The sequence below is a fragment of the Patella vulgata genome, chromosome 4 (assembly GCF_932274485.2).
Source record: "Patella vulgata chromosome 4, xgPatVulg1.2, whole genome shotgun sequence".
In the NCBI taxonomy this organism is placed as follows: domain Eukaryota; kingdom Metazoa; phylum Mollusca; class Gastropoda; family Patellidae; genus Patella; species Patella vulgata.
Window position 1 is genome coordinate 86772057 of NC_065882.2, and position 23853 is coordinate 86795909.

Genomic DNA, 23853 nt, shown 5'->3' on the forward strand with positions numbered 1-23853 from the left:
GAGGACCAAGAGAATACCCCTAGGAAGCTGGACAGGCTAAACTACTTGTCACATGCTACTTCACTCAATGACAGACCTCATATTCTAACGTGTACATGTTTATGTTTAGATCAGGTTATTTGTTTGATATTTTACAACTGTCCGTCGGTTAGTAAGGATCTATACCCAGGTTCTTCATTTGGACGTAAGTGTTGACAATTTTCGACTGTCCGTTAAGAAGGATGACCTACCTAAATTATGATGTAACGAGAATGCATTAACCATTCGGTCATCACCTCCCCACCTACCTGGACCCTTAGTAAGGATGACCTACCTATATTATGATGTAACGAGAATGCATTAACCATTTGGTCATCACCTCCCCACCTACCTGGACCCTTAGTAAGGATGACCTACCTATATTATGATGTAACGAGAATGCGTTAACCATTCAGTCATCACCTCCCCACCCACCTGGACCCTTAGTAAGGATGACCTACCTATATTATGAGACATGATTAGACCCGATGGTAAAGGTGAGGCTACTAGAGGAGACGTTATCGCCATCGTGGTATACGAGTTAGACATCGATGATGGCATCATTACAGCCGAACCCATTGATGTAAATACTGTTTCATTCTTAAAACCTGCAAAAAAACAATCAACACCTATATGTTTTTGTTGTTAAAAAAACTGCATGAACAACGAACACATACTCTCTCATTCTTAAAACTCTATATGCTGAATTTGTAATCTATATAGTTATGAGCAGATGTAACAGATTTCTCTCACAAAGTGACTTGTTTCATTCTTTTGCAAACTGTTCAAACTTAAGTGCAACTTCAATAGAAGGCTTGATGTTGCTTTAACTCAATACTTCTGATCAAGCCCTTCACGTAATCCCCAGCATATTTCGGCACTAGTTTCGATTGGAGCCTATCGGATTCCTCAATCATCGTGAATATCAAGTCTCACGCTTTTTGTGGAGGTGACCATGTTTGATTTTATTGTGATTGTGTCACAACCCCTGATTGTACGCTATCATTCAAGTGTCTGCATTAAAGGGAGGTAACGCAGCTATAAGTTTGGAAATTGCAGACCAGTCTAGATGTTGTTAAACTTGCGGTCATTGCTTCAGGAACATGGTTTATGTGAGAATGTCAGACTGTTGCTAGTCGTTGGGGAACTGAGTACAGATGGCGTCATTCTGTTTTATGTTCTCATCCAACAACTATAAATATATAAACTAACCTGGGTGCATATTTATCATAGAAGATGATGGTAAACTTGACGTAAACATTACAGAAGTTGGTGAAGATGCTGTTGGTATCATATGTGTTCCAACTTGTCCTACCATACCACCTTGTTGCATTCCTGTTAATAGACACATTATAGATTGGGTTTAACATACTTTTGGTTCCGATCACAACCCGTGCAGCGCCAGGTTATCCGCTAGTTTATTATAAATGTCTGACAGCTAAAGTGATGATGAATTACTGTCACATTTATGACTATTTACTGACAGTCATAGTGACGATAAATGTCTCACAACTGCAGTGATGATAAATTACTGACATCTGCAGCAGTGAAGATAAATTACTGATAGGTTATGGTAAGATTAAAGATTATGAATAAAATGGTCATATTTCTAGATCGCAAATTCGGGAATGGAAATAAGGTACCAGGTGTCAGACAATATCAGGAACAAATTTAGGCTTTGTCAGGCACTGTTACCCGGGTGCCATCCTCAGTTTCCCCAGTGGTTTGTTTTCGTTCTACTACCCTGGGTTCATCCATGGGGTATTCATGTATTTCATGTATTCAAATTATCTGTTCTAACCTTGGTCGTAACTAAAGTCTACAAAACCAATAAAAAAAAAACAGTTTACAAACCAGTCTTACTGCCTCATTGTTTACGTTCACAATATGAGAGTTACTTCCCTTTGCCTAAGTCCTTTGCAATTAATGATTTACGGAATTGGTTGATAAAAACATCAGTCATCAAGGGCAGATAACTTGAATACGTAAATACCCTATGGATGAACCCAGGGTATAGTCGGGTAGAGTGGAATGAGACCACTGTGGATACCCGAGTGCCTGTCATTTTGTCTGATCATTCACATTCGTCTTATTTAATTTATAACTAAAACCAATATATCCATATATTCGTCCCATCTTCATTAGCCCAGTCGGAGTAGAACAGTAGGACGTTAAACCAATAAATCATTTCATTTCTCGGTGATTATATACAGATATATGGATATTATTACAAACCTGGTGGTAATACGGAGGGTTGGTTTAACGTCATTGGTTGATTCATGGTTGTTAATGCTGGTTGACCAATGAGATTAGATCCATTTAAAGAATCTGTAATAAATCAATAAATCAGTATATTAGTATGATATATTCTATTTATAGATCTACTGTTGTTAAATATTGAAGGATTAATTTATATAACACAGGGTACCACTATAATGATGATGCTGGACGGTAGCCATGGCTACAAGCTGGGCGGTAACCATAATTATACCTGTATAGCCTTATAGCCAAACTAGGGTATTTATTTCAAAATTTTCCTAGTTGGTCAACTTTTTACTGAATAACCAAAATATATGACAATTTTCGCCAGTATCCCAATGGTTTTTGTATTTGATTTAAACATTAACTGAAGTTTTTACGTTTTACTGTTTAGATCTTTGAACGTCTAATTCTATAGCGTATAAATTGACTGACAGATAAGTTCTCAAGCTGGTCAATTTCACTGCCAATCTGTCAAGACCGGTTGATATGATTCAAACAAGAGCCCAGAGCCAAGCATCTTAGAGTGATGTCCCCTATGTCATTATAACATCTACCATAATATTATCTTTGAGTACATCCATATTCACGTCAAACACATTTTATTAAACACAACGCGACGCTTTATTTTGGTGACAAATAAGTTGAGGTTTAATACGATTGTAACAGTCTGTTTTTATACATATCCCTATTCCAGGTTAATTCTGGGTTCTACCGTTTATAATATCCAAACAGATTGGTTCAAAAATTTGGAATATCTGTCCTATATCGACTATTTCTTTCTTCTTTATAAATGCCTTGAACTTGGGGGATTATTCACGAAAACCTACTTTAAGAATTCAGCCTGTTTATTGGTCGAGAGATAAAATGTGTGTTAGGGTTTTAGCCATCAGCCAATGAAAAGACTGTATTTTTAAAAGTTTTCGTGAACATGGTTTATATCATGGTAGAGGTTATTGTTTTGTTGATATATTTAATATTCTAATATTGATGAAGGTATAAATCAGAAACATTACATATTCTACCATAATAACTTTTTTTCTTTCAGTCGAAAAATTTTCTTCCGTATTACTTAATTTGCCAGACTAATTTTACTGTAACCCGAGTATCATTTAATCCTGTGTATGTAGCACTAAATTCTTTCAGTCATTAAATATTAAATTTTCGTTTAAAAACATGGTTTAACAATCGCTCAAGTAACTGTTGGAGACTTTCAGCTAAATATTAAACACTGTAACCTGGGTATCATTTAATCTTATGTATCTAGCACTAATTTCTTTCACATTCATTTAATATCAAATCTTTGTACAAATCATTAAAAATCACCAAAAAATCATCTAATTTGTACTTGTGGCCAGTTTAAAGCTGACCATTCAATTTTGATAATGAGTGTCCAATTTACAAGTATTTAATTTCTCGATCACTGTTAAAAAATAAACAACCCAATTGATTATTAATGTATAATGATTAATTTTTGAACAGTGGTCAGGAAATAAACACTTGTACATTGGACACTCATTATCAAAATAATTCAGTCAGCTTTAAACTGGACACAAGTACAAATTAGATGATTTTTGGTGATTTTAAACAATATTTTTGAATTTTTAAACAAAGATTGGATATTAAATGAATGTGAAAGAAATTAGTGCTAGATACATAAGATCAAATGATACATGGGTTACAGTGTTTAATACTTAGCTTAAAGTCTCAAAAAGTTATTTGAGTAAATGTTAATCCCTTGTGAATTACAAAATTACGAAAGTTAAATTAGTCTGAAAGCAAACAATGGTTCAATTCAGATATGAAGAATTAAAAATTTGTCAACATTGTTCTGCTTTTTGCAGACGATATAAACGGGATACAAACAAACCAAGCCAGTCCAAAATATAACTTTCACTGAATTCATTTGATGAGCCTCTCTTTAACCTGACTGAGAGATAGATCAGCTTATTGTTAATTTAGCAGATTTAATATTTAGTTATTTATAAGCGTGTAAAATATAAAAGTTTTTGAAATACAATTATCAATTCTAAAAATTTTCATAATTTGCAATTTGAATGTAACATGGCTAGAATGTGTTAAATATGTTAAAAACACGAACTCTGAACGAAACTTTTCTGTATTAATATGTATTTTCTGTTTTATGATCATCAACAATTTACAAAATATCAAAATAATAATTTTTTAAATATAACTACATTTTATCACAGAATTCTCTTAAATTTTATTATAATAATGTTATTTTTTAATTAAATTTTAAACGGAGTACAGCAATTTGTCCAAATAATTTTTGTTTCACCAGAGAATTCTGTAATAAAGTTGTAGTTTAACATTAATTAACTAATCCTAATCTTTTAAATTAATCCTTCAATACAAATAAACAGTATTACTCTATATATACAATGAACTCTGACCTTTGCGATTATAACTAATATAGTGGAGGTCCTATATGTAATATCATGAAATCATATCTTGTCTAAAATTTTTAGACTTGTGCATAGAAAATCAGAATGACTTTGTGAGTTCAATTATTTTTCTAAGGGTTCGGGTTTGGTGTGTTCCTTAGGTTTTTAAGTCCGGGTTCCCCTTTTCAGAGATGCACGACAAAAGGACCTGTAGTTGTTGGAATGATTGTAAAAGACAGTTTAATTTCGAAGTAGGGTAAGTTGACATGTCACCAATTGTGCAAATTTCTCTACATAGCATGGGTGATGTCAGTTTTGGTTTGGGCAGAAAGCAGAAAGTCCAACCCTATTTGGATACATAAAGGGCAGAAAAACCCCAAGGTGTAGACAATCATGTAGATTCCGGTAAATTCTGATATGTGGAATTTGTTCTGACAGTCTGAATATTTAATCTAGGAGGGTTGTATCAGTAACCATGACAACTCAGATCAGGTCACCTTCTTATCCTCCATCCTGTTGCAAAGGATTATGGGATTCTTAATTACAAATCTTTAATCTTTTTTTCTATCCAACTAAAAAATTTGCTCCCATTCTGGATTATCAACAAATAGTGTATCAGTTATAAATTTTTAAAATTGGACAAATTCTTAATTGAACACAAAAAAAAATTGTAGACACCCAGATAATTAAACCGAAATACTGACAATTGTTTTTTTGCTGTAAGAAAATGCATAAGATTAAAACATGTTGTTGAGGTGGTATTTATTTTTCAAAATTTAACAAGGTCTGAAAAGAAAAAACTTCTATAATTCCTGAAAAAATGAAATACATATTGATTAAATAGATTGCGGAGCCTGCAGAAAACATTTGTTAACAAATAAAAACAAGAGTATTTGAAGAATAAAACCGAGAAATTTGTTCCCTGGTGGAATCCATTATTGATGGTGGGTGACCAATCGAAACATCAGCTGATAGTAGAAAAGAAATTGAACCAATGAAAGGATCGCAGACTTACGCTGCTGGGTAACTCCTATGAACATGGGAGCAACTGTTGGATTACCATTAGTCATAGCTTGTGGTATTGCTGCTAGAGCTTGTTGGAAATGGGCGTATTCTTGCTGGACCTAGAATAAAACAGGACAAACAATTTGTTATAGTTAACCTAACACCTTTCATGCTTCCATTTTAAATCCACGAAACACAACTTAATACTTCTTTCATGCCACTCGAAACTACACAATTACACAACCTTTATTCATACTTTCATTTTAAAGGAGCTAAATCCCTAATATCTGGGACCTAGATATTAACACAAATGGGCCGCAACGCATACAATAATGTAATATGAATTATATATATAAACTGATTTACATTCAATCGTTTTCGTTTTTACTCTAATTTCTAATCTGTCATGTTCAGCGAAATACGCCAGAAGTTTCAATCGAATGGCAATCTCTGGTTATTCCAGTCTACTTCGATAGTATTCATTGCACATGCTCTCCAGATAAGAATATGAAGTCACTGTTTGACATGGCTTGTGGAATATGTCTAGCTTTGTTCTCCGAGTCCCTTGTTACAAATAGCACTGAAACGCATTATGGTACACGTATCGTGTACTAATGGTAAAATGTTTAATTTGTGTTAAATATTAGATATCAGAAGCCCATCTTTTCCCGTTAAGATGACAACATCAATGTTGATTTAAATTGACAAATAATTCGTGTTTTCAATGTTTTGGATGATACTGAGTTAGAGACTTAGCTACTTTAAATTATCTGTTAAAATCTTGAAACAATTACACAACTCCCTCCTTTCTCAACATTTATCTCTAAAGAGGCACTTTCAATTTGGCAATTGTTATCAATTGGTAAAAGATTTCTACCTTTTCATTTTGTACATTCAAAAGCTGATTGTGAGAACAGCCCTCAAACCTTGTTATAAAGGGATTTTTTTTTTAGGCTTTACCTATGAATCATTTATGATTTACAGCCGTTTTCTAGCAGTTCATCAAAGATTCCTTAGAATGAAGGAAGTATCCGTTTAATTACTTTGAACAGATTTTCCAAGTTTACATTTCTTGTCAAAAATGACAATGCCCCTTTACTACAATCAATCTATCAGTCTTAAGTCCTTCTTTTTAATCCCTTAATGAAACAACCTAACAGGGCTTTCACTTTACAATGGGAGCCACGGACGCTAAGTGAGTAAAATGCTGGTTTGCTACTCTGGAGGTCGCGGGTTCGCTCCATGTGTTGGCTGTGAAAGTTCATAGGGGTTTTCCGGTGTGGTTTCCCCTTGTCCTTGGTGCAGGACAGTAGGATGTTAACCCATTAAGCGTGACGTTTTTAAAACGTTAACTACCCCCTATTGTGTAATTGTGACGAAGAACTATGCACTATGTTCTAAGAATAGACTGGGGAAAATACCTCCAAGGCGTTATATTATGCCCTACACACAGTGAGTGGCAGTTTTCCAGGACGTAATATAACGTTCTACGCACTTAATGGGTTAAACCCATTTCATTTGTTGTGATTTAAGGGTAAGATGCTTGAAATTCTAATAGTAAACTCACTGACCAGTAAGTTCTCCGACCTGTAGATATGACAAATAAAAGTCTGTTCCACTTCACTAACTCCGGGGTTCATCCACAAGGGAGACATATATTCAATTTATCTGCCCTTTTTATCGACCAATCAAAAAAGTCTTTAAATACTAAGGAAGTTGGCGAAGGAAAAGAAACTCCTCTTGTTGCAGTCATATTGCTGTGAGCGTAAACAATGGGGCTAAGACTGGTTTGTAATCTGTTTGGTTGGTTTGTAGAATCAATCTACAATCAAGGGCAGATGATATGAATACGTGAATACCCCATGGATGAACCGAGGGTATAGTTGAGTAGAATGGAATGAGACCGACCACCGGGGATACTGAGGATGACATACAGTGTGCTATGGGAGAAATTTTGACCTAACAGTAGTGTTTCCGTCTGAACTTCATCAAATTCAACTTAATCATGGTTCATTTTACGTGCACGGTAACAGTTTTTGTTTTGTTCCGTCCAAATCACTAGACAGTCCTTGCCAGGCCTTCTGTTCTGCACCAATGACAAGGGAAAACCAGGTTGGAAATTATTGAGGAACTTTCAGTAACATCATGGAATCCCGTATGGAACCACTGTCAATTTATTTTCATTATCAGCGATAACAGAGTTTTCACTATACGAGTTCAAGAAGACAGGTGTTTCAATAAAGGTGTGTATATACTGAATGACAAGACAGGTGTTTCAATCAGGGTGTGTATATATATACAGTTCATGCGTGATCAATATATCAACTGTTACAATATTAACGTAAACCAATCTAACGCAAAATCATAAAATAAAATAAAATATTAAATCGCTATGAAGGGAACAACATTGGGTGTGTATTAGGTTAGTGCATCCACAAGCAAAATACCCAAAAAAATATTTTTAACTAGCTCGTCTGGAAATGTAAAAAATCGAGTATACTTAAAGAGTTATTTCATTTTTGTACTTTTCACGTGTTTTTTGTTATCTAAAATCTCTGACCCTCAATTAATGGATTTTTAATCCTATGTAAACTACAATATTGTGAAAGTTGAATCTCTAAAAAGAATATCAATTTAAAAATGGTTTGAATCCATTCTGTATTCATATAGATATAATTAATTGAGGATATAAAAGGGACAAGCTCGATCGTTAGGTGTATCGCTTAACTACACTAAAAACAACCAAAAACATACGATTTCATTTCAGATATTTAAAAAGTTTAAATTTCGTTTGACAGTGGAGTCTAGAAGAGTTTATCAATAAGTCTCGCTTTACTTTATTTAGGGAATTAGCCAATGAAATAACTGTTTACTTGAGGTCTACTTGGACTGGGCACAGAATTATATTAGATACATATTGCCTGGTTGACAAAAAATTAATTTTAATCTGCAGTTTGGGGTCGGCCAGGACCCCCCCCCCCCCCAAAAAAAAACCCACCTGTGTTTATGGTTACTTGGGTCAGTTGTAAAGTATTTTTTTTTTTTTTCTATTCAGGTTTGTATTATCTGGGAGCCACGGTAGCTAAGTGAGTAAGACGCTGCCTTGCTAGCCTGCATTGCCGAGAAAATTCATCGCGATTTTCTGACGTTGTTTTCCCATGTCAGTGGTGCAGGACGGAGGGTCTGACAAGGACAACTGTCTAATTAAGTCATTTGGACAGGACAGGACAAAAACTATTGGCGTAGAAGTAAACGAACAACTACAATTCGAATGTATGGCATATGCCTGTCTTCATTAGCCCAATAAGACCAGAACAGTAGGACGTTAAACCCAATTTCATTTCATTTTATTTGTATTATCTATTTCTAGCTTTATTACTGAGTACGATTATTGAAAATAATATCGACATCGACATATCAGTGTTTTAGGGACTGCAAAATGAGAAAACAGTTTAGGATCCTCGATTTCGGCTAAAAAAAAATAAGGTCGGTACAGTAACGACAAACATAGGTAATCTTTTTCTTGGATTAAGAGACTCAGATTTATTTTCTATATATTTAGTAAGTGATCTAGCAAACAAAACATGCTATATATTGTTAATAAGACCTGTAGGTCTAGTTAAAATGCTGGTGGGAGGAGTTACTGTTTGAACACAAGTATTTGGCAGTGTTTTTATTTGAAATAATGGTTCAATACATCAGGAACAGAATCTAAATTCCGGAAATTGGAAAATTTGCAAAATGCAACAAAATTTCAAATTATTAGACTTGTACCAAGATTAATTATTTCTGATTACCTTCAGAACTCAGGCAGAGAGAGAAATGGGTTCAATGTCCACTCAACACAAATTAGGTCATTTCAGGACTAACATATTTTTTATTTCATAATTTCAATAATTTGCTTGAATGTAGGGGTACAGAGAAAATTCATGAGGTTGGACAGGGCGACCTTACTCCTCGTCACGTACAAACTGGGAACAATGCCATTTGACTCAATGACAGGTTTTTTGAGATCTTGACCAGTCAATAAACAATAGAGACTTAGGTGTTATTTGACAATACAAACTGCGTTGCTGAGATACACATCTTTTAAGATTCACCAAGATCAATCCCGCTCACCCCCTCCTCAAAACCAGTCCCGCTCACCCCCTCCTAAAAAAACTCCCACCAGCATTTTTAAATAAATAACAAAAAAAATTTGAAGGACCATTCATTCATAACACTCATTCTTACAAATATTCGATTCAAAGTTTCATATAAAAATATTATCACAGAAATTCATGAAAATCAAAAAAAAATTTCATCTAAAGATAAATTGCCTTCTTCAAAATCAAAACATCGAATATAAAAGAAATTATTTCCACCAAGCTGAAAGAGAGAGGCCATTAAAACATGTCTTTATGTTAGATTAATATACATCGAGAAAATATTGAAAAATATGAACTTTACGGCCAATTTTTGAGACAGGTCACAATCTGTAGAATCAAGACAAACAGAGTATTTTATTTCAGAGAAATTTGAAAATGTTTGAAAGATTATTTGTGTAGAATTTAGTATGACTAGAGAAGAGAGAATTTTGAGGAGAATTAATTCTGATATTGTGAAGATTGTGGTTAAATGAACTTACAGTTTGAATAAGATTCGAGGCTAAGGCTTTCGCTTGCTGTAAACCCTCCATACTCGGATGTCTACAATAGAAAATATAATATACATCATCAATGAGAGAGAGAGAGAGAGAGAGGGGAGAGGGGAGAGAGAGATTAATTCGTTTCGTTTGCACCAATGGACATATTAAACTTTAATAAATATTATTTCTGAACAAACTGACACCTGACAGCCTTCCCTTGTCTGGGAATTCCAATTTAGCAATAATTCGTTTGCACCAAGGGACATAAAAATTCTCAAAGCGGGGCTTATGTCGACTTTGCAACTCAAAGCTACTAGTTGCAGTCAGTTGCAAGTGTCGATCATATCAGCAACTGAGGACAACTGAGAGCAACTGAATTCGGAGCAATTATGTCGATTCGGAATTGATAGCGATCACACTGAACACATGACTGTTAATTTATTCATCACGTGATCAACAAAATGGCGAATAACTCAGAAGAAGCAACCCAAAGGCATGGTCGGTCTTGCTACAATTCTAGTAGTATATTATTGTTCACATCATCAACATTTGAAAAGTGGGTGTCCAGTTCGCGTGCATTTGCTTATTTATAAAGTCACATGACACATGTCTCTTATCACGTGATGTTATTTCCATGGAAACAAGATGCCACTAGTTGCAGCGAGTTTCAGAAAGTTGAACATGTGCAACTGACTGCAACTAGTTGCTTTTAGTTGTATGAACCGCTCAGATCAACCTTTTTCAGTTGCTTACAGAGAGAGAGAAAGAAATGGGGTTTAACGTCCACTCGACACAAACTAGGTCATTTTGGGACTAACATATGGTTTAATTTTATTTCAATAATTCGATTGTGCGTAGGGGTCTTTTAGCAGTGGGAGGAAACCGGAGGACCCGGAGAAAACCCACGAGGTTGGACAGGCGACCTCACTCCTTGTCACGTGCAACCGGGGATTCAAAACCACGCCAGTTGACTCAATGAGAGGCTTTATGATACAGCGCGCAAGTGCTAACCATTCGGCCATCCAACACCCCTTGCTCCCAGTTCCCAATGCCAGTTGCTTTCAGTTGCAAGGTTGACATAAGCTCCCCTTAATAAATATTGTTTCTGAACAACCTGACAGCCTTCCCTTGTCTGGGAATTCCAATGTCAGCAATATTGCTGTATTTATAAAAAGGGAAAAACCCGAATTACTTTATTTTGTCAGTATGTTCCTTTAACAGACATTATCAACCATGTAAATTGATTCAAATACCTTATGTTGGCTTTTTATTTTTTAATTGTGTATTTTGTTACAAAATTTAAATGTTTGTTGCGTAGAGTTTTTCTTTGTCACTCTTTATTTCTTTCTAAAAATACCAGACAATGAAATTTTAAAGTTTGTTTTGTAAGTTTTTATGTTGATCAATATTTATTTTTTTATGTAGTGAATGTCGAACAAGAATTTTAAATACATGTTTTCTGGGTCAATATTTATTTATTTTATACACAGAGAACGAGAAAAGAGAATTTAAAATATTTAAACAAGTGTAAAACGTTGGCATGCGAGGTGTTAAATCAACTTACTGTATTTGGATATGCATTGGTTCGATTGAATCCGTATCACCAAATCCTGATCCCTTGCCACATAATGACGCAATTGCACCAGATTCACTCATAACATGCCGTAAAAAACTTCCCTGTTAAAATAAATTTAAATATGTGAATCAAACTCAAACAAATTTCTGTCTGGGTAAGTCAATAAATATTTGAGGGATTTTTAACGTCTTTCAAACTAAAATATTGTCAAAGTTGAATCTCTTAAGAGAATATCGGTTCAAAATATGGTTCGAATACGATTTGTATCTAATATAACATCGTGAATAGAAATTTTCTGAGCATCTAGGTCTATTGTTGCCCGAGTTGTCAAATGTTAATAGGAATAAAGGCTTTATTATTATTATTATTATTATTCATCTTCTATATCACTTCATTATATCCAGTGATATTTGTATGCGCTTATAGTCAAACGTCACAGGTGAAACCCCTATTATTAAATGTAATGTCAAAGTGTTGCTTGGTTAATCAATTATTTGAAATGGGGGTTTAACATCCTGCATCAACGAGGGGGTTTAATGTCCACATGGCACAAACAAGGTCATTTCGGGACTAACACATGGTTTACTTTTATTTCAATAATTTGCTTGCACGTAGGGGTCTTTAGCTGTGGGAGGAAACCAGAGGATTTGGGCAGGCGACCCTACTCCTTGTCACATATAATGGGGGAATCAAAACCACGCTAGTTGACTAAATGACAGACCGTATGATACAACGCGCACGCACTAACCATTCGGCCATCAATTTTATTTGCACGTAGGTGTATTTAGCAGTGGGAGGAGATCAGAGGACCCAGAGCAAACCCACGAGGTTTGACAGGCGACTCTACTCCTTGTCATGTACATGCGGAGATTCGAAACCACGGCACTTGGCTCAACGACCGACCTTGTGATTTCACGTGAACTAGATCACCCAACCACCACCAGGCTAATGAAGATGGGCAGATGCCATTCGGGGTGTTCTGTGATGGAAATCTTGCCAAACAGCATTTCTGCCTGTTCTTCCTTGAATTTCAACTGTCAAGGGTTCTTTTCTGTGAACGCCAATGTGTACATAGGACTTCAGGTTGTTATTCCTCATCAGGGAACTGTCACAAGCAACATAAGCCATTTTCTCAAACCAAATAATCAAGCACACGGTATAAAATAATCATGACAACTTACAGCTGGACCAATAATCTTGTTTTTAACATCAAAAGCTGGTGGTGCATGTTCTAAACCAATATATAATTTCTCTTGTAGAAACGTCACCTATAAATAATAAATACATATGAAATAAACACAGGTTTTATGCACCGACTGCAGGCCACGAAATTTCACGCGAACGATACCAATCGGTTACGTGCGGTGGCGCCACCTCAAAAACATGCGACCGATTTCCTAGTTACGCAAATTGAAATATCGGTTACGTTAACAAATTTCATTAACAGATTTATTCATATTTGATCAATTTTTATACAGGATGACTTGTGACACAGGTCTAAATTATTTGTATTATAGCACAAATATTAAATATAAAAAAATATAAATTAGTCAAGTTACTTCTTTAAAAAATACATTCACTGCAAGTGGAAATGAATAATAGCACCATTTAAATCTGGATAAAACATGAAAACAGCGCAACCATTTTATGTAACCAATTGGTTACGCAATAGTTATCTGACGTAACCAAAGAAAATAGTTACGCAGAGCATAAACCCGCAACCATTTTTCTGGTTACGCCAAAATTTGAAATTTCGTGGCCTGCGACTGGGCTAATGAAGACTGGGAAAACTCCAGCAGTGTACAATGAGAGAAATGTCAATGGTTATTTTACATGCACCAAAGTTTACATGGGATCTTCATCGATAGAGCTGTTCTTGTCCTGCACAAAAATAAGGAATTAAGTTTCTTACATTGCCATGGTAGATTGAACTATCAGTGAGAGAGAGAGAGAAAGAAATGAGGTTTAACATCCTCTTGACACAAATTAGGTCATTTCGGGACTAACATATAGTTCGATTTTATTTCAATAATTCGCTCGCATGTAGGAGTCTATAGCAGTGGTAGGAAACTGGAGGACCCAGAGAAAAACCAAGAGGTTGGACAGGCAACCCTACTCCTTGTCACGTACAACTGGGGAATCGAAAACCACGCCAGTTGACTCAATGACAGACCTTATGATACAGCTCGCACACGCTAACCATTCGGCATGCACCAACTGAATAAGATGCAATCTTAAAGATACATTCCCGTGTACGAACTGGGTGATTTAATGGTATATATGGACTAAAAACATATTCAAACTAATTAATTTGTCATAATTTTGCTTCAAATCCTTCTCAAACATCGTAATTGCGAAGGAATGCCCTGCTATAAAAATTCGATCAAACAAGGTCACGTTTACGTCATGTGACTCACCTCTCTTGGAAGTCAGAGGAGAATTCATTGCATACATAAGACGATGTTGTCTTTAATCGCTTACTATTTATTACAAATACTGAATCCTAATTAAATTCTCGGATTATCCACTACCTGTGTCTTTTTCCGTCATTTTTATCTCAGAAAGTGTTGTACGTCTAACTCTTCATAAAGTTTATCAACTTGTACATCAAGCACTCAATGTTCGCGTGTGACCTTTGACATCACGCAAGCAGAAATTCCTAATCGTCGGGCTGTTGATTAGGGGAACCCTTACATTTTTGTCCTGTATACTTTTCTGAGAACCCATCTTTAACCAATACAGCTAAAATATTTGATAAGGTTACATTTCTGTTCACACTGCATCTTGGGAACGATAAAACTGTGCCATGACTCAATTCTCTGTCACCTGATTGCCATTCCACCAAATTGAACAGAATGTCAATCAAGAAACCCATCAATCTGTACCATATTGTAGAAGAAAGATAGAGTATATATTTACCATAGCTTGTTGTTGAACTTGAGGACGGAAGAAAGTTGTTTGTTGTAATACAGGGGGTGGTGGACCTGGTGGTGCCATCTGTGGAACCGGTGACGGAGACATAAACTGATTATTATCAATCCAATTTGATTTAACTTCACTGCCTTCTTTTAAAATTTCATTCACCTTTTTAATAGCAACTAAAAAATAACAATATCGTAATTAAAGTAACAACGAAGCATCTGCATTTTTTGCTAAAAGAACAAATTTCTTGTGGATTAATCCACATTTTTCAGAAAACAAAATCAAAATACCAACCAAAGACAGATAATCTCAAGGCTGACCAATTTGACCACAACATATCCGATCTGATTAAAACACAGATCCTATCTTGTTTCATTTTTTATAGTTCAAAATTTCATTTTACTTGTCTTTACTACACTAGGATCTGGAAGAGTTGTTATATAACCCACGTTTTGGTTAATGTGAGGGATTAGCCAATAAAACGGTCTGTTATGGCGAGTTTTTGGCTAACCCACTAGAAACATCAACGCTGATAGGTTAATCAATTGTTGACGTCAAAGGGTCAAAAGCCGCTCGTATGACACCCGACATGACCTTCCGCTACAACCGGTCAGATCTTCATGAAGTAGAGGCCATTTAAAGTATAATAAAATAAAAAAAAAGGAAACAAAATATAGATCATTGGCTAATCCCTCACATCCAGAACGCAGGCTATATAACAACTGTGTAGTAAAGACAAGTAAAACGAAATTTTGAACTATAAAAAAACAAAACGAAATAGGATCTGTGTTTAAATCAGATTGTTTTATTTGTCTGACAAATGACCATTTTCGTGTTTTTATTAATTTGTCTGCAACAAGCGCCTTGGCTTTATATTGGGGCCAATATCATCAAGTTAGTTTGTCAGTGTGATGTTTTAATAAACTTACTGTTGACAGCTTGCTGTGTTGTAGCTTGTATGTATAAATATAGCGGTCTTTCTCTGAAATAAAAACAAAATAAATAAACTTCTTTCATTGATTCTTGATGTCCATCAGGCATTTATAGTTGTACACATTTAGACAACTGACAACAAATATTTGTATCTTCTTGAAATTGAAACTTTTTTTCATGTGAAATAAAAGAATGACAGTTATTATAAAATCACAATTCAATTGTATTGTCATATTATTCTATAGACAAAAACTAAGAGATAGAGAGAGAGAGAGAGAGAGAGAGAGAGAGAGAGAGAGAGAGAGATTTTATACAAATTTATTTATTATTATTATTATTGTTCGATTTATATAGCGCTTCATTACACGTGAAGGTTTCTAAGCGCATATCACAAACATATACTTCAAACACACAAAAACAATCAAAATCAGGAGAACATAATTAAACACAGCTGCCTGTTATTTCAATAATTCGCTTGCAGATAGGTCTTTAGCAGTGACACTACTCCTTTGTTAAGGAAAAGCTTGGGACCACAAGTGCCAAGGGATCTTTTACGTGCATCCTGTGTACACAGGACCTGTTTTTCATCCCATTCAAACGATTAGACAGTTGTCCTTGTCAGGCCCTCCGTGCTGCCCCACTGTCAAGGGGAAACCACCTCGGAAAAGAGACTCAAATGACAGACCTTATGATCTAAAGTGCACCATCAAAAATTAAGTCTAATAGAATAGAGTCTGGTTCCATATCGTTACAAACAGGCTACTAAAAATCTACAAATGGTTAGCAAATTTTCGTTTTCATTGCAATTTTTTATTAATAATGACTTACTCTGAACCATTTGCTTTCTGTTCAAATGATACGTATCGACCTCTCGTAGAGACAGCAGCACCACTTAATTTCATTATCTGAATAAATACAAATAAATACATAAACTCACTGTCCTAGAAATTCACTGACTGAGGATGTCAAAACACAATAAATATAGTTAAAAAAAGAAGCAAATTTTTCCCAGACAGCTGAGTATCTGTCCATTTTTCATCAAGGGTCAAGGGTTATTTTACATTTGGCTGTTCCTTGCCAGGCCCTCCCCATGCTGCACCACCGACAAGGGGGGGGGGGGGGAACAACGATAGAACTTTCACGGCCAACACTGAAATGAAACCACTGACATGTTAGTTAAAGATACATTATGAAATATTTAGATAAAGAGCTGGCCATTCTTCTATAATAGTTCCAAAATAGAAAATATAAAATGAATAATTTGAAAATTTCATCCAAATTACTCTATTGCGAGAGAAGATATTAGCCTTTGAAGGTATGACAAGACGCGTGCAATAATTTCAACCACCGTACTGGTTGTTCGAAGCTAAGTGTCGCTCCTCCATTTTTAAATTAAATCAAAACATGACTGAACCATTCTAATCTACTTAATATCAGAGATATCCGATGGCATCAAGAGTTGATTGTCATGTTAATTAATGTCTAATTAATCGTTTATATAACATTTCAGGCCTAAATAAAGAGAAAGAAATGGGGTTTAATGTCCACTCGACACAAACTAGGTCATTTCGGGACTAACATGGTTTAATTTTATTTCAATAATTCGCATGCGCATAGTGGTCTTTAGCAGTGGGAGGAAACGGGAGGATCCGGAGAAAACCCACGAGGTTGGACGGGCGACCCTACTCCTTGTCACGTACAACCTTAATTCGAAACAGGCCTAAATAAAGACCTGCAATAGACAGATTTAACTCTTGCATAATGTATGTTTAATTAGCCAGCGCCTTACTAGGTTAACATGTTTTTTTTACGATTATTGACAGCTGTGATGTGTCAATAGCTATGTTAAAAGATAAGAACACCATTGAAGTAATACAGTAATGGTGATATTTAGGGCGATCAAACTGTGTTTACTTTTTACAGTTGTGTTGATTTCCTCAATTTGACATTGTGTTTATCTTGTAAATTGTTTATATAACGAGACGTTAATATGAATACAATGTTTACAAGATTTAAAATAAAACAAAGACATGTTTCATTGCTGTAAACATTAACCATAACATACAGTTTATCTATTGTTTTTGTCACTTTTGTCTGATCTCCTCACTTCCAAGTAATAAAATATGTTCAAGAGAGAGTGGGGCCGGTTTAACATCACTTTGGGACTATCACTATCAGCAAGTCACTTTTGCATAGGGGATCTTTAGTAGCAGAAGGAAACCATAGGATCCGGGAAAAACTTACGTGGTTAGGCAGGTGAAATGAAATGGGGTTTAAAGTCCTACTGTTCAGCTCGACTGGGCTAATGATGACCAGAGTTTAGGCGGGTGACCCTATTCCTTGTCACATAGAAGTGTTGGACAGCGACAGAGAAAGAGAGAGAGAAATGGGGTTTAACGTCCACTCAACACACATAGGTCATTTTGGGACTAACACATGGTTCAATTTTATTTCAATAATTCGCTTGCGTGTAGGGGTCTTTAGCTGTGGGAGGAAATTGGAGGACCTGGAGAAAACCCACAAGTTTGGTCAGGCGACCCTACTCCTTGTCACGTATAACCTGTGAATCGAAACCCCGCCAGTTGACTCAATGACAGACCGTATGATACAGCGCGTGCATGCTAAACATTCGGCCATTCAACCACCCAAGTGTTGGATAGCAACCACACCACTTGACACAATAATAAGAGAGAGAAATACTAATAGGGTTTAACATCCACTCGACACACACTAGGTCATTTTGGAACTAACGTATGGTTCGATTTTATTTCAATAATTTGCTTACATGTAGGTTTTTTAAGCAGTTGGAAGAAACTGGAGGACCCTGAGAAAACCCACATGGTTGGACAACCAGGAAATCGAAACTATGCCAGTCGACTCAATGACAGACCAATGATACAACCAATCGGACCCCCCACCCCTCAAGGATGAACCTTATGATCTAAAGTGCATGTGTGAGACCATTAGGCCACTGTTTTTATGACTACTATGAGTAAATACTTACATCTTCCTGTGTTGTACCCTTGGTTAATATATTCCGACTGGCTAGAGGTGCATCATTTATCTCCACCTCCGATACAAACAAACCACCAGGCTGTAAATACACAGTTTTATATCATTGTACTATACATATACATCTAGTTCAAAATAACAACTAGGCCTACTAATTCACTAGTGCCTGACATTTTCTTAGATACAGGTATAAATGAAATGAAATGGGTTTAACGTCCTACTGTTCTGCTCCGAACTGGGCTAATAAAGACGGGCATACGCCATACAGTGTGCTATGAGGGAAATTTTGCCCGGACAGCGACACTACAGCCAACTCTTGTATCGAATTCCAACTGTCAAGGGATCTTGTACGTGCATGCCAATGTATACACGGGACCTCAGTTTTTCGTCCCATCCGAATGACTAGACAGGCGTCCTTGTCAGACTCTCCATCCTGCATCACTGACAAGGGGGGACCACACCGGAAAATCTGGAAGAACTTTCTCGGCCAATGCAAGAATCGAACACCAGACCTTCAGGCTAGCGAGCCAGGGTCTTACCCACTTAGCCACCGTGACCCTCCAGACACAGGTATAACTAAAACTGTTAGTGTTATTGCCGGTAATGAACAATATCTACATTTATTTATTTCTACTATGAAAAATGTATTTGATTAAGATTTGACTTCAAGTGGTTAGTACTGATACATCATTAATGTATAATTGGTAAATTTTCCGGTCACCGAAGATTACTATTTGAACGAAAATTCCTTGCTTAAGATCTCCACTTTAAATATTATAAACATGTCAGTTTAGTACATGTAACTTCACCTTAATAATGTAATCAATAATATCTTTAATATTTTTCCCTTTTTTTTTTTTGAAGAAACCATGTGTGCCGGTGGACAGGTTGAACACAAGTGTTGAAATTTTGCAACGGTCACTGAAGCAAATTTTACTTAATTACATGTTCTTACCTTTGCTCGACTTTGATAATGTTGATTGACTTGAGACAGTTTTAATTTTCCTTCTGCAATTAACATGGCGTTAACTTTAGCCGCTGCCTCGGATGCAGCTTCTAGGCTACTTTTATTTTGGTTATATCTATTGTACATCTTTCTGTTTTACTCTAAAACCTTCATATCTGAAAATATAATACAGAAGAACATCAAGTCCACAATCGCGATCATGTATCTTTTTTTTTTTTCATATTAAAAAAACCCAGGAAAATAACCCAACAAATCTGTGCTAACAAAGACTGAATTTATGTACTTGAAAAAGACTGACGATTAGTCCAGTTGGAGCAGAACAGTAGGACGTTAAACCCCTATTTTATTTCATGCACCTGACAATATCTATGACAAGTGCCTTATATCCAGACCAGCGTTGGGATTTCAACATTTTTCTTGTCAGATATGTTTACCGAAAATAAAGGGACATAACTCTTTTATTATTTAAGCAGTCAGTTTTAGACCACACACAAAAATCACTTGTCCACAAAATATTCAAATTCGTACGTAATAAAAAAAATTGGTACACTTCGTTATTTTTCATATTATTTAATTCCCGTGCGAAATTCAAATTTATGTCAGTAATATTCCTACAAAATTATGTGTTGTCTTTCCAGACAGGACTCTGATCCAAAATCATTTCATAATTGAAAATTTGTCACCATTATTCGGCATCCACTGTGTATACTTGATAGTCATTCAATACAGGTCAGTGATAAAGATCTATGAGTTAACTTCAATGTTAAATATTCCATTTGAGTACATTTTTGCTTGGATTTAATCAAGTTGTGGAAAAAATTAAGATGGTGTCCGAAAAATGAAAATTATACACAGCACTGGGACAAAAACAGATTTTAGGTTGAAATATAAAACCTGGTTTAAAATAGCTAGTAAAGACGAGCATACACCATGTGGCGTGCTATGGGGTACATGTATATTAAACGTGTTGTCAATAAACTGAGGACCTAGACATCTGAATGACTGCACCATCAAAAACTAGCCCAAACACCCTTAGGAATTTTCTAGGCCATCAACACCAGGATCAAACCTGAACTAATACTATGCTCACTGAGCCACACAGTATATACAGTATATAGACAACACCACTAACCTCACCTAGTCCTAGACAACACCACTACCCTCACTGAGTCAGAGACAACACCACTATCCTCACTGAGTCAACACCACTACACAGAGTCCTAGACAACACCACTACACTCACTGAGAGCCCTAGACCACACCACTAAGTCCCCTATACTAACTGAACATAGACAACACCACTAAAATTTCAAGAAAATAATACTATAACAGGATGTTACTGAAGTAATTACATGTAACTTGTTGAGTTTTTAACTAGGAAGAGTGAATTTGTCTCTTCAGGAATTTGCCACCAAGAAGACTTGATACATAGTACATAATCCCTTAACTCGTCTTTTTACCTTAAAAAATTGTTTAGGGCTTAATGTGACCCCAAAGTTAACCTGTACTAAGACACCACGACAGTTAAATAAGCCAACAGACAAACAAGACTGGTAACAGAACGCTTTATATTATAACCCCTCGACAATACTTGATCCTACTTGCCTTCACTTGTTAGTAACTCGTACAAACGCTGAGCAACGAAATAAAACCAATAAACGTAACCACATCAAGTCCGTGTCAGATGTTCATTTTCATCAATAAACTGTCCCGTCAAATGTTCATCTTGATCAATAAACTCTTGTCATTGATGTCCTTAAAACGGCCTCACAAAACAAAACAAAATAACACCCTAACCTGTTATCTCTCCTGTTTCAATATGTTTTGGCTCACGTCTAAAATACGATCAGTAATTGGTTTATTTTCAAGTATTTATTCAGAACACTCAACATGAGAAATACAGCATCCCATATCTGTTAATTTCATGTGAAATTCAATGTTAAAATAACAATATTTGAACAATTATTTTCTAGTGTTGCTATGGTATTTTGATGAATCAGGATTCCGCTTTCCGTAATTCCCATGATGCCATTAGTTTAACCCTGATACTTGACACACGTATTTTATAATGAATCATTCTATAAATTGGCAAAAAATTCACATTACCATGAAAATTTATCTGTAACATGTCTACCGGATATTATAGTGTTTATTACATTAATGCATCTAAACCTCTAACTCAACACCAACCTCGTTGGTTTTCTCCAGTTTCCTCCCATTGCTAAAGACCCCTACGAGCAAACGCATTATTGAAATTAAATTGAACCATCTGTTAGTCCCGAAAAGACCTAGTTTGTGTCAAGTGGAGTTAAACCCCATTTCTCTCTCTCTCTCTCTAACTCAACAATATTTGAATTTAAAAACAAGAATTACTATTCAATCAATATTGATGTTACTATCTTACAGTGAAACATGGGATCTTCATATCAACTATTTCCTGAAGACAACGGGGAAGTATTTAAACATTGTTGATTCACAAAATAATAATTTAAAAAATCCTGTGTAGAATTTACTAAGGTGCATAAGATTGTCCTCAAACACACATTACGCAAGTGCTAAATTTGACTATTGCAGGTCTTTCTTTAGGCCTGAAATGTTATCTCAATTATTAATTAGACATAATTAACTTATCCAGACCATAATCAACTCTCGATGTAAATGCCAGCCTGCGATGTTTATTGGCTTAGGTTCCGATTTGCTGTTCGACTTCCAGTCATAATGTAATTATTAAATGGATAATCGAGACTGTTTTTTATCCTACCGACTTTAGTAATGATGAACGAGGCTAGGCGGAAAATTCAATCGCTAAAATCGCGGTTCATAGTGGATCAATTTGATTGAAATTTTCAGCAAATTCTGTTTACATTATCTATTTTTTAACTATTATAGTGAGAACTGCCAGCTTTTTATCTAATCTCTCATAATGTATCTTTAATATGTGCTTTTTGGACTATTTTCGACTATATTCATATGGAACTGCATATGTTTAACATTCACTCGACACAAACTACATGTAGGTCAATTTGGGACTAACACATGGTTCAGTTTAATTTCAATAATAATAGGGGACTTTAGCAGTGGGAGGAAACCGGAGGACCCAGAGAAAAACCACAAGGTTGGATGGGCAACCCTACTCCTTGTCACATACAACCGGGGAATCGAAACCACGCCATTTGACTCAATGACAGACCTGATGATACAACGCGCACGTGCTAACCATTCTACCATCCAACCCCCCACAAACATTAAAATTTCAGAAAAGTGTTTCTGGAAATATTGAATTTTCCACAACTTAACTTGATATCCACAGTAAAATGTTCTCAAATATTTTACATTTTGTAATGCTTGTTGAAGGAGAAAATTTCTACCACATTTACATGTAGTGTATCGTTTAAAAATTTGTTTGCGTAAATGGTAGATAATCTCCCCGCTTGGAATCAATCACATTAAAAAGAGGTCCATCACAAGATTGTTGCCGAGATAAAAGGAGGCGCCATCTTTCGAACATATCCCGTTAATATCCTCTGCAGTGGATACTGAATCTTACATAATACATCTTTAAATGTCAACATTTTTGTAAGAAAGTTGGAATGTTTTAGAAAAACGTGAGTAATCACAGGAGGAAAGTCAATAATGTATAACCGTGAACACCTTGAACTGACTACAATAAAAAAAAACTTGAGGACAGACTGTCCTACATCCAGACAGTTGGATATACACTGTAAAATATACCCAGGACAGAGTGACTGGTAATTAAAGACTATACATGTGTAGAGGGTGGTTATTAAGATCTAGTTATACTGGGTATCAGTGACTAGTACCGTTCCAGATATTCCCTGGAATAACACAGATAGATATTTCCTGGAACAGACTACAATGTACTTACATGTTACAAAATATTCCCTGGCTAGAACAACCCTACTACAGCCACAAAATACAATACTCAACTAAGAAAACAACAAAATGGAATTGAAAGGAAACAAAAGACAAGAATTGAAGATAGATTGAGAATATTGAATGTTGTTTTAAGGGAGGGGGAATTATGTCTGGTATTGTACCAAATTTGACTATCAAACCCCCAATCTTGTATTTACATTCTTTCACCCTGGTAACAATAGGTCGATATCAA

At 35.6% G+C, this 23853-nt stretch overlaps 1 protein-coding gene across 4 annotated transcripts in view; it reads right to left on the reverse strand.

Moving 5' to 3' along the window:
- Positions 1-23853, reverse strand: part of LOC126817245 (KH homology domain-containing protein 4) — a 36468-nt gene that overhangs the window by 8932 nt on the left and 3683 nt on the right. Inside the window, exons 2-13 of one of the 4 annotated variants that reach the window (XM_056100123.1) lie at positions 19713-19879; positions 18750-18839; positions 16574-16650; positions 15742-15794; positions 14810-14988; positions 13072-13158; positions 11879-11991; positions 10315-10375; positions 5698-5806; positions 2254-2346; positions 1231-1353; positions 480-626 (exon numbers count right to left, since the gene is read on the reverse strand). In XM_056100123.1, coding sequence (XP_055956098.1) covers positions 480-626; positions 1231-1353; positions 2254-2346; positions 5698-5806; positions 10315-10375; positions 11879-11991; positions 13072-13158; positions 14810-14988; positions 15742-15794; positions 16574-16650; positions 18750-18839; positions 19713-19850 — 1270 coding nt within the window. In that variant the 5' untranslated portion in view covers positions 19851-19879. Of the gene's footprint in view, positions 1-479; positions 627-1230; positions 1354-2253; positions 2347-4364; positions 8115-10314; positions 10376-11878; positions 11992-13071; positions 13159-14809; positions 14989-15741; positions 15795-16573; positions 16651-18749; positions 18840-19712; positions 19880-23853 lie in introns of those variants that run through there. The other 3 variants (XM_056100125.1, XM_056100126.1, XM_056100124.1) reach the window with 3 other exon arrangements.